General features: G+C 34.3%; 1 protein-coding gene across 30 annotated transcripts in view; it reads left to right on the top strand.

Annotated features, from left to right (window-relative positions):
• The window catches only part of evi5b (ecotropic viral integration site 5b), a 75,070-nt gene that overhangs the window by 22,566 nt on the left and 39,804 nt on the right, over positions 1–12,700 (top strand). For 29 of the 30 annotated variants that reach the window (XM_087257308.1, XM_087257298.1, XM_087257307.1 and 26 more), the window contains exon 2: positions 509–735. In XM_087257308.1, coding sequence (XP_087113434.1) covers positions 509–735 — 227 coding nt within the window. Of the gene's footprint in view, positions 1–508; positions 736–10,078; positions 10,145–12,700 lie in introns of all 30 variants that reach the window. The other variant, XM_087257330.1, reaches the window with a different exon arrangement.

Genomic DNA, 12,700 nt, shown 5'->3' with positions numbered 1-12,700 from the left:
AAGGAAAAAATGGTATTCGTTTCACAGTTTGTTTTAATGGAAAGATCTTGTTTAAATAGAATGATCAAAGTATTACACTTTGTTGTGGACTGGACCTGCTGTTGCGTTGATATATATTTTTTTTCTAGATTTAAAACTTGTGTTCAGATTCTTGTGATTCAGCTCTTGTGTTTTGTGTCTATTCATTTTAAATCTTGTGGTGTCAATCAGTTAAAACAAAGTAAATCTAAAAACTATTAAGCTATTACTAACTATTAACTATTAATTATTTTACGCTGTTCTTTTAAGAAGAACATTTATTTTAAATATTTGTCAAGTTAAAGTTAAACCTTGAAAGTATTGTATGGTTGGGATAAATCACATACTATCTATGAATAAGTATAATAATTGCATAATTTATGATCTAAAACTTGTTTGCTAAGATATAGCTTTCAAGTTGTTTTCTTGATTAAATTGTACAATTAGTTTTTCGTCAAATTAAATACTGTTTTTTTATTTCTGCCCAAAGGTGGCGACAGACAAGGTAACAGGTAAGCTGAGTTCGACTCTTTCATGGGTGAAGAACTCAGTGTCGCACACGGTGAGTCAGATGGCTAGTCAGGTGGCCACTCCGTCTTCGCTACACACCACTGTGGCTTCATCCACTGCCTCGCTGTCCTCACCCTCCTCAGCCTCGCCGACTCAGCTCAGCCCAGATGATGTGGAGCTGCTGGCCAAACTAGAGGAGCAGAACAGGTACGAGCACTTCAGTCTTCACCAAAGCTTGTCATTTTTACAATTGCTAAAATCCCCAAAGCATGCACAATGCTTGCAATGTGTTATATTTTAACAATTTTTTTTAGTAAAATCTTAGAATTTTGATCATGTTTTGCCATGAAACATCCAGAGAAGCTGATAACTCTGTCTTTCTGTCTCTGTACAACCCTAAAAAAGAATTTGGCCTATTATTATTGTTCTAGAATGTACTATATTTAATAAAACATTAAAATAATAGATGGAAATGAAATGAAAAAAAAAAAACTTTTTAAAGCAACAATCACACAATCTTTTTTAACTGTTTAAATTATTGGCACTCAGATAGATCTGATCTGAACTGATCACAATTGTTTGTTTACGAGTTTACATGCAGTAGACAAATAAGAACTGAATTCTTTTAACATATCTGAACTAAAAGTTCTGTGTTTTCAACAATATTGCAGGTTCATGAAACCTACCTGTAAATAAAATAATAAAAAAAAAAAACTTTGAATATTCAATAATATAACTTCATAATCATATCCTTCATCATAATATACTTATTGCAATAAACAGTAGTTTATGGACCTTTTTCCTTTTAGTAAAGACGTAACAGATTTATAGGTGTGCACTTTTACTTTTTTTGCATCAAATATGTGCTCCAAACTTCATTGAGACGTGGAATTCTCTGTCAGTCATTTTCAATGTTTCTAATTCACTTTGTTAGGGATTTTTCTTACCAATTTTTTTGTATGTTTTATCTGTTATTTTCTGCAAAACTGCTTCTGACCATTACGTGTCCACGCTAAATGGTTTTAAGGGAAATGTTTAAGAAATTATATGCAACATCTTTAAGTTATTATCTTGGGCAAGGAGAAATCTCCACTAAAGGATCACACTTGGAGGGAAATGTGCTTCATACATTATAAAGCTTAAAGCATCAGAATCGGTGATTAGTATAGGCCGATCAACATGACAATGAATTGGTACTCACTATCGGCTGCAAAAATTCTAAACGAAACATCCCTAAATATTAAATATTAAATATTAGCAACCGGAGTGAAAACTCAAAATAAAAATACTTTTCACTGCTTTCCTTAAAGTATAATTGTTGTAAAAAAAATTGTAAAATGTTTTCATGATTTTAATTATTTGCATTTGCATTACTAGTTGTCAATATTTTCAGTACCAATCTTAAAAAAACTATTCAGAAAATAAATTAAGAGGTAAATAACAAAACAAAAAAAAAGATAAATGGTATTTAGGGAAGGACGTATTTATTATAAAGTGCCTTAAAAAGTGAAACACTGCAAAAAATTCCCCATTCACCACATTTTTATGGGAACAGTGTTGAATATTGTGTCTTATGCCTTTTATTTTGTTTACAAATGACGTGAGATTTTTTGTTTCATGTGATTGTTTTCTTTACCACCCTGCTTCTTTTTGGAACTTAAAGGATGAGATTTTGATTTAAGGTCATTACAATTCTAGGTTTCAGAATTCTTATGCTGAAAAGCAGGAAGTTGACAGGGTCTGCAGGCTGCGGTTCTACATGCTTTTGTTTTTGACGTTGTTGTTGTTGTTGTTGTTGTACTTCCTTTAATTGGCATTCAGACTTTCCTTTTAAAGCTTGTCCAGCCTCATTTTAAAGAGCTCTAGTCTTGCACAGCTTCTCATCTGGTGTGGTCCAAATATAGCCTGCTCTCTAATACAAACAGTGAAATGTCAAGAGCACTGACATGATGTTAACATAGTGGAGCCTTCGCTAGGGTTGCTGTGTTGAGATCACAGACTAGTGATGGAACAGTACTCGTTCCAAATATAGAAGCTGTTAGAGATAAAGGTCTGAGAAGCTCTCTGTTACTCTCTGCTCCCCTGTAATCTGCAGTGTCTTCACGTGTTGATCGAACAAGTGTGACCGATGCCGTAAATGTTGATTAGAAAATTACTTCCAACATTTTTTTGTGATGGTGGTTTCCAAAGCATTTTTACCATAAATTGTCCCCATATGGCTTATGTACAGTTACTGTATGTGAAGGTAATTTTTTTTGTATCCCATTAGGATTTAACAGTCTTTAAATACCAAAAACTATGTTTTTAACAAAATCTGGTAATAAGGAAAGAAAGCATTTTTAAGGTGCAGTAGGTGATTGTCTTAAGAAACATTTTTTGTTGTGCTAGTTGAAAGTCTCTTTACATTCCAATAGTAATGATTAAATTAAATTATCCAAATGTATTTTTATATTCTGGATAAGGCATAAGACTAAAAAATGGTCATCCTGTAAAAGTTAGTCTTGCCGATAAATCCTATAATTCTGATAAGTAGCCCAAACTGTCTGTCAACAAATGTAGATTTGTACAACTGAGCACCTCTGTTCATGCAGATCCACCATTTGAGCGTGCACACACGCCATGGCTCCACAGACACGAGTGACTGCAGTAAAAACAAATGCTGAATCAAAACTTTTTAAAATCCTGAATCAATATTGGAGTTACTTTTGCACATTGAGGAAGGATGACACCATGGCTGAAGTACTTCTTTTAGACAGTAATGTTGTTTTAAAACTATTTTAGTTACGCAGAGCTGATGTAAATTTTGTTGTTATGCGAGTGGGTTATATGCACAGAAGTGTTGTTCAGCCACTGAAATCTTCCGGCGAAAGATTGATGTGGCTGTTTTTAAAATTTCATAAGGAACTGTGTTTCAAACATATTATGCTAACCATTTAGCATTTAGGCATATCACCTACTGCACCACCAAGGAAAATAATGCCTTGTTTTTTTTTCTAATTAAATAGTTTTATAATGATGTTATTCAGTTATCAACTAGTAACTATAACAAATTACTTTAACATTCCCAGCAATTTAATTTAATTTAATTTAACAAGTCTCAGGTGCCTCAGAATGCATCTTTTAATTTAAAATATTCCCAGGTCATTTACATACGCTCACCAAGTCTTGTTTAAATTTAGGTAAGCAAATACTTAAGAGTTGGTAGTTGGATTTTAGTGCAGTGATTAATGTGTGTTTGGGATGTTGTATGTTTGTTTTAACGACATAGTGTGTTCAGCACATCCCAAAGATATGCAATAGGGTTCAGATCAATTGCAAATGAAATCAAGAAGAATTATGTGCTGTTCTGACTCTTGCGACTCTGCAGTCTTTTCTGTGTAGCATCTGCATTCCGTTTATCTGTGTAGTGCCTGTTCAAGGGAACTAAATTTTAAATGCACAAAAGAGCAAAACCGCTTTCATGGCATCAATTTATACTACTGGTTTTACATTCTGCTTTTGTGCCAAAGCCAAATATTTGGTATTGAGCTAGAGCAAGTGTGAACATGTACCACTTTTGCACTGAGCAGCTATAGAATCTACCCACGGGTCTGTTGCTGAGATCAAAGCTATTTTTTTGGATAGCATTAGCACTGGTCCTATGAAGATTAGAGGTGACATAAAGTGGCAAACACTGACATCAAGCATGAAATTGAACAAGCAAAATCAACAACTGAAAGATGGAGTCACTTCATTTAAGCTGATGTTCTTTTATTAGAGCTGAAATAAGGGAGGAAGGAGACTAAATCAACTTGTTACATATTATTGAATCACACACATAGACATTGCCAGAGGCAAATCTGGAACAGGTAATAAAGTGTTTTGCAATACAAAATGAACATTAGTAAGAATCTAAAACTAAGTGCCAAATATAAATGTGGGACAAATATAAAGAATAAAATAATACATAAAAATATTAAGAAACTTATTGCAAAGTCATTTATGAAAAAAATAAACATGAATGATTTGCTACATATTTCACATTGGCTAGTAGTTTACACCAGTTAAACAACTTGACCTTTTTCCACAGGAAAAGGTGGAGCTGATATCAAAATATGAATGTGCCATTTTTTTGGTTTCCATCTTATTATTAACGTCAGAGATTTAGCTTGTTTACAGATTTTGACTGAGTAGCTGATAGGGGTGTGGTGTTCAGACTAGCTGTCCTTTGACCCCAACCTTCATCAGAACAACTGGAGACCACAGCTGGATACGGAGATAACTAACAATGCTGTATCACCTGCTGCGTCTCACAGTACTCATGCCATTAGTGTAATCAAGTTAACATAAGCCTCTGGATTGTCATAATGCTCACATCGTGTTCATCTGATAGCAAAGCATGATAAAACGCATATTTAATTATCAAAGACGTTTAAGCCACACGTGCTTTGGAACAACTATTGACGTCCTGGTAAAATATAATATAATAAAATAAAATTTTTTAGATGTTAGTCTTAATTTTGCTGTATGTAAGTTTTTGACTCTTCTAAAGAGTAAAAATACCATAATATCTTTGCAGATATTTAACATGCTAAGTGAGCATTCTTGTTTATCTAAAATACAATGCTGAAATCAGATATTCTGCTTTGAAGATGTGTTTTCCATGTCAGAACACTGGCTTTGCTTGTATTCTTTTAACCAGCCCAATGCAATTTTAGTGAACTATATTTCAGCACCACGAGTTGCCTTGGTGGAAAAAAAGTGTATTTTATTTATTTATTCAAAAAGGCTCACAAAGCATGCGCTTGTGACTAACATGCGACATCTGTTGGACAGTAGCAGACTCCGAAATGAGATGCAGATTCAGAGTTCCACATGAAGTTATTAATTAGCAAATAATATAAATATTATGGGTGTAAACTATAGATGAGCAGGTTACATTGTAACCTTGTGTCCTAACAACACACACAGTTATATACTTCAAAAGGTTTATTTTATTTTCATGATCTGAGGTGAGTTATCTGCTGCTGCTTTCAGTAGTAAGGCAATGCATTTCATGTAAACAGGCATTTAAACTCACATTATTAGCATTTAAGACTGAATGAAGCACACAGGGAGTACCTGAGGTGATCATAGTTTATCCTGTTGTTTACCTGCGAGAATTAGAAGCAGTTTGTAATATATACATTTCAAGTGTTGGTTAGAACAAAAGCTCCTTTTAATATGGAAAATATTTCTTTTATCAGGTGCCCTTGCTTTAGAACACTGTTTAAATCAGCCTTTAGGCTCGATCGACAGACTCGCTGCTCAATCTGGCAACCTGCTCTTGCGTTTTTTTAATCTAGGAATGTAATACCTAATTCAACCACTGGGTGTCAAACTTGCATACTAGTAATGGGTCGTTCCTGAATGATCCGTTCATTTTGGACGAATCTTCAATATGACTCAGGAACTTAATATGAACCACCAAAGGTCTGTCCTATTGTCGCTAAGTTGTTACTTTTTCTGGTGGATATATGGTTTTATTTTTTGTTATTATACAAATATATGGAACCATACTTTAAAAAACATATTGTTTTGTCTATTTGCTGCCTTGCTATCAGAAAACAAACACTAAGCTAGGCTATATGATAAATTAATCAAATTCTACAATTACAAGTGATTTGTAATTTGTTAATTTTTACCCCATTTTTTGTTTAATAAAGTTTTTATATGCAGACTTTGTGTATTGATCTAATATTTGTATAAAAAAGATTTCATTTACATTTACTGATTTAGCAGAAGCTTTTGTCTTGCGACCACCAAGTAATGACAAAAGAAGTGCTTCAAATCATCAGAAAGAAGAAACAGACTCAGCCTATCAAAGGTTTGAGAGCTTGCATTTTTAAATGCTAACAAACCTTAAGCCAAGTCCAACAAGGAAAGCCACACAGTGTTGTTTTGAAGCTTATTTATGTCAAATTATTTTAAAAAGCCAAGCTTGTGGTGCACTGTTGTTTTAATATTCTAAAGTCAATTTGTTATGCTAATTAGGCTCTGTGGCTTTTGTATTTTTTATTTGAATTTGAACATCAATTGGGAAGAGTTGCCATATTTGACATAAAGCTTTTATGGCACAAACATGTTATTTATTTTTAAGCTTACTTATTTTTATTTATTAAAAAGCCTAGCTTGATATGAACTATTTTGTTTTTCTTTTGTTTGTTTTTATTATTGTAATTTTAAAGTAATCTGTTTTGTTATAAAGTTTTTTCGGTAAATAATAATAAAACAATAAACAACAACTAAACAGTGTTTATGTTTGTAATCCCTGCAGCATCATATGTTACAAAACAGTTCACAAAGACAATTTGGTTTATTAAATAACTCGTATCTCTTATGCTTTCTTTCACGTTATGTGACAAAAGAACAAATGACTCGAATGAACTAAGTGATTCATTCATTCACGCATGTGCACGTTGTGTAGTGTGGGAGAAGATTAGTTAATTTTTTGAGTCCTCTATCGTCTTTGAGTTGTTCACGACGTGAAAGACTAAAGCCTGGCCAATCATATGCATTTAGAGCCAAAAAAAGATTTGATCCGTTCATTTCTCGAGTCCTCGTCTGGGTCTAAATCGTTCATCACGTGAAAGACAGAAGCCAATCTTATACATTTAGAGCCGTAAAGAGATTTTTATCCGTTCATTTCTCGAGTCGTCAGGTTTGAGTCATGTCTCTTTACATTCTGTCACGTGATGAACGAACGACTCCAGAACCAGAAGACTCGAAAGGTGAACTAATCTTGGCTCCTTTCGGCTCAGACTGTATACATTGGTCAAGATTATATGTGACTGTCAGTGTGACGTGAACGGAACACTGAAATTTAAAGACATGAAGAGGTGAGCTGAGCAAAGAGAAATACTTTCATAGACAAAAGAGCCAGTAAACAATGAATAATTATTTTATCCTTCTTACAGTATTCTATTTATGACTTGTTTGTAGTGTGATAATATTTTGGCAAATTAACGAAATGACTCGAAAATTATACAAACTTCACATCATTATTACATACTACACCTTTAAGGAAAAGCTAATGTGCTTGAAAACAGTGGCAAAATTTGTATTAAGACCTAAACATCCAAAGCTTGAACAATTTTTTTTTTTTTTTTGGACACCACATCTTACTTCAGTTTCTCATTAAATCTTCTGACCAGTCAAATGCTCTCTAGTATCTGACACGTCCTGGTGTCTTCAAGATGCTGTATTGCTATGTGCTTGACCTCAAACACTTTCACTGGTAAAAATCCAAGTGAAATACGAAACGCTATTTGCTGTTTTTTTTTTTTAAAAAGGGGGGGTGTCCCACCAAGTTTTCATGATTCAGTTTAATTTACGTCACGCATCAAACAAAAGTGCTCATTTCAAAGCTTTTCACATGACCCTTAAAACAAGGGTATGGCTGGGATGTTATTTAGGAAGGAGACCTATTAAAATAAAAGGCTTTTGCTTGTGGCTTTTACACAAGCAAAAAGGGTGACCGTATAAACACCTGTAACTGATTTCCTGGCTGTTTTAAAGTGTTAATGGGCATGCTGACCTTTTTGTAAGCGTTTATTTGAATTAGTGTTGGGGAGATCAAAGACCTGCCCCTTCCTTCATGAATTATTAATTAACTTGGAGATCCAGAGCTGGCCTTTACCTTGTTTTTTTTGGTGTCACAGGCTAGTTTCATTATTAGAACTGAATCAGAAAGATCCGCCTGGGCGGGTGTAACACCCACACAGAGTTCTCTCTGCAGTATGGAAAGTAGGGCAGCTGCTTGGAGGATCTGCGGAGTGTTTGGAGCTCTGATTCAGTACATTTGGCCAATTGAGCTCATTTCACCACTTCAGGAACACTTTGCTACCGTAAATAGTCAATTTTAGTTCAGTTTGTAAATCTAGAACTGTGCCAATAAAATTAGGTATAAATATAATCCCACTTAAAAAAATCACAGTGATATAGCTGAATTACTTGTTTAGGTTCTCTGCTTTCATGTTTTTACTCATTGATTTATTAATTTGTGTTCCTGTAATTTAATTAAAGAAGAAGAGGCTTTCTTTAAACTGACATATCTCTGTGAGGTCAGGGAGTATACTCAACAGAACTGAAGCATGAAAGATTGATACCTCATGATTCTCTCTCTCTGTTTCGCTGACACATCGAAACTCTTTGGCACATCTGGCAGAGTTTCAAAAACAATTCAGTTATAGCTTGATGAATTTTATATTATGATATGCATTGTATGGCTATTGTCAAATGCCCAGCCTGACTTTATTTTACCATTCAAAAGTTTGGGGTCAGCAAACAAGATATATGAAAAAGTACACTACCCGTTACAAGTTTGGGACCAGTACAATTTTTAAATTTTGTAAAATAAGCTTATCCTGCTCACCAAAGTCGCATTTATTTAATCAAAAATATAGTACAAAGTGCAAAATGTTACTGCAATATAAAATAACTGTTCGAAAGTAGTTCAAAATGTATTCCTCTGATTTTGAAGATGAATTTTCAGCTTAATTACTCCAGTCTTCTGAGTCAAATGATCCTTTAGGAATCACTTTAACAATAATAATAATATTAATAATAATAATAATAATTATTATTATTATCATTAGTAGTATTATTTTACTATTTTTTAATGGTAATGTAATGAAAACAATGATGACTGGAGTAGAAATTTCATTTGAAACTGCATACAATAAAGAAGAAATTAAGAAAGCAGTTAAATGATATCAGAGAAAGTTTTTATAATAAATATTAAACTATTTAAATATTTTTTTACATTTAGTAAATGCCACCTTGATAAACTGACCTCAAACTTTTGACTGGTAGTGTACATGTTCAGCTACACTTTATTTATTCCCTGAAAAAAGCTCAGTGAAACCATTATTTGAGAGTTATTATGATTGAACTGTTTACCTTTTTTTCCCTCTGTAACAGCCGTTCGTCTTTATTAGCCATCCTCAGAAACAATTCTAATGCGATGATGAGTAATTTAAAATTTGCATCAATGTTGATAACAGTTGTTCTGTTTAATGTACTGTTTTCATAACTATTTAATGATTAGAGTATTTAACAATGTACATTAAGCAGAACATTAAAAATACAACACCAAAATATGAATAAACAATAATGTCTTTATCTAGATTAAAACAAATAAATGACTCCTCTTGCTGTATGTATGTTACTGGAACTGACAAGCTAGTTAAAATGCTAAGTAAACAATGCCTAATAATCCTCTTGTTTTAATGGAAGCTGCAGTATCACAGCTTTGCTCCTAGGAAATAAAGGCCAGTTTTGCATCCTTATTCAATTTGCCAACCAATGACAGGTGTAGCAAACAGCTAATTTTGCACCTTTTTCCAGGAATGATGAGACCGATTTTGAACTCCTCTGGGATTTAGCTTTGCTGCACAGGTTGAGGGCCTTTGCACTTTAGATAAGCAGTGCTTGTGTGTGTTTATGCGGGTTCAGAGGGAGAGAGAGAGTTGGGTGAGACGGAGACAGCAAGAGAGTGTGAGAGAAAATCGGGTTGTTTCACTTCTCACAGACACGTTTGGGATTACTTGAAGGAATCAGAGGAAAGACATGTGGATTGCAGAATGAGCTTCCCGTGGTGAGCAGCTTCACAGTAATACCTTTGATCAATTCTCTATCGCACAACACAACGCTTTTTATTAATGCAGTCTTTTTTTGCCTCATTCTTATTTTCTCTTTGTGGGGCCCTTTTAATTCTTTCATATAACAAGTACTTTTCTATCCATCTGGATCTCCAAATATAAAGTTTACATTTTTGGGGAGGAATGTATAGTGTTTTTTTCCTGTATAAGAATCCATTTTGCACTTTAACCAGCAGTGAATCATTAACACCGAAGCAACAATTCTGATGCAAATTGTCTTAAATGGTTACTGAAATGATCAGATAGGTTAAGCCTATATATGCTTTCTGTTTTAACAAGACATTTGTGTTGCTCTATTTCTGTTTAATAAAGTATTTTAATGGCTTGTGGTTTATATGGAGTTTTGCAAATGTTTGCTGGGTTTTCCCAGGATTAACTTTCTGACCTTTGAGTAAATATCATCAAGATAGAGCTTTGCATTGGGTCCACGTGCTCTTGTCTTGTCTTGAAATTGTGGTTGAGTAGGTGGTGCAAGTTCAAGTCTATCACTCTTTCCAGCATTTCTTTTCCTGTCCAATTTTTCTTCACTGTATTTTTCAAGTGCATTTTTGTCATCTTTCAACAAAATTAGCCTTTTCGCATAGAAAATTGAGTCACTATTGTGATTTGGTCAACATCCTATAAGTTTGTTTTGTTATTATGTCAGGCTTGGGACTGATAATAAGCCTGACGTGGCTAATATGTTTGATTTAACATGTCTATTGTTCTATGCTTTTTCTTTTTTTCAAACAAAACTTAGGTAGCACTATTGATATTAATAACTTGTCAACAAATACAACTTTAGTTGAGGCCTACTATTCTCTTTACTTTATTACTGTTAGATTGTTTTCCTTTAAACTGTTGAGAGGGCTTTTCTAAAAACTATAGAATACACAAGATATGTCACTCGTTTAGTGTTTGAATAAGAAAACTACTAGTCTACTAGTTTCTCCGGGGGGAAGCTCGGACCAGACATGTGCTTTTACGACAGTTTGGTGGACAACAAACACACAGAAATCTCAGTGAAATTTTGCTTCACAGACATAAGAAATATATCCACATAAAGCTTGAAATCTGTGCTTTTAAATGAATCAAGTGCAGTTGATAACAAAAGTTTTCTGGTTTTGTATAAAACGAACGCAAGGTACAGTCCGTCCTGTTAAACGCACATCACATGACAGCAACTACTCAAATGCCCACAAACTTGTAAACAAAGAATTGCTGTAATTTCTGTAGCATTATCCAGGAGATGATAAAGTGTAGAACCAATATAAATGAAGTTGGTGTCGTGATCTTGTTCCTTTCGAGTGTGCAAGCGCATTAGCTTGGGTAACCTGAAAATATGCCGATTTTGTTTGATTTAAATGTTTAAAAACGAAACCTTTGAGACAGTTGTTATTTAATTTTATTGGTGATTCCAAATATGTAACGTAATCATAAGCTTTGCAAAGCTTCGTGTTGGAGAATTTGCATACTGCCCAAGACGTGTTTCAAAGATGGCCACCGAGTGAAATGACTTTCCTTAAAGGGACTTTGGCTTTTCTCACTTCAAATTGTTAGTGCTTAGTCTTTCTAAACTCGCTAAACTTATTTCATGGCGACACTGGTCATACTGCACCTTTATCAACGGTTAATCATAAGTCAGGGGTACTCATAAGCTGACATTTCACATTGTGGACATGTCTTGTGAGGGCATTAGAGGATACCTGCAATTCCATTTTAAACAAGTACAAAGACCTTTTTGATCGTAATTTGGAATTCTTTTATTTGGAAGGGATGCAGATGCAAATTATCAGATTTTTGCCAATATCTCAATAAAAGTGTCTTTTGGCTGAGCTGTAGCAGATATATTTTTCTGTTGCTGTGTTTTTGATTAGTGTTGATTTACAGGGTCAGGTTTAAGGTTTAAGGCGCAGTAGGTAGTGCTGTCACCTTATAGCATGAAGGTTGCTGCTTCAAGCTTCGGCTGGGTCAGTTGGCGTTTCTGTGTGAAGTTTGCATGTTCTCCCTGTGTTCGCATGGGTTACTTCCGGGTGCTCCGGTTTCCCCCACAGTCTAAACATGCGGTACAGGTGAATTGGGTAGACTAAATTGTCCGTAGTGTATGAGTGTGAACGAGTGTGTATGGGTGTATGATGCTGGATAAGTTGGCGGTTCATTCTGTCGTGGCGACCCCGGATTAATAAAGGGACTAAGCCGAAAACAAAATGAATGAATAAAAGGTTTGGGATTTGTATTCTCCCTTACTGCTAGCTTCTCACTATAAATTAAAATCAGACTTGTGATTTTTATGACCCAATTGATGCTTTGTATTCCAGATAGAAATCACTTTTTTCCCCCCTAAATTTTTATTAGTGTAACACAGCAGCCCCTGATATAATTTTTGATGGGGCATAAACTAGGAACAAGGCTGCTTGGGAATGATATTGTAAAGAAAATATATTAAGAGTGCAGATCCTGAATTAAACTCTGTATTATTGTAGTTGCAGTTAGAACAGTTTTCATTATTCTTA

Source organism: Danio rerio, chromosome 6, assembly GCF_052040795.2.
Source record: "Danio rerio strain M-AB ecotype USA chromosome 6, GRCz13ab, whole genome shotgun sequence".
NCBI lineage: Eukaryota > Metazoa > Chordata > Actinopteri > Cypriniformes > Danionidae > Danio > Danio rerio.
The sequence above is the reverse complement of the archived record's forward strand: the minus strand, read 5'-3'. Positions and strand labels throughout refer to the sequence as shown.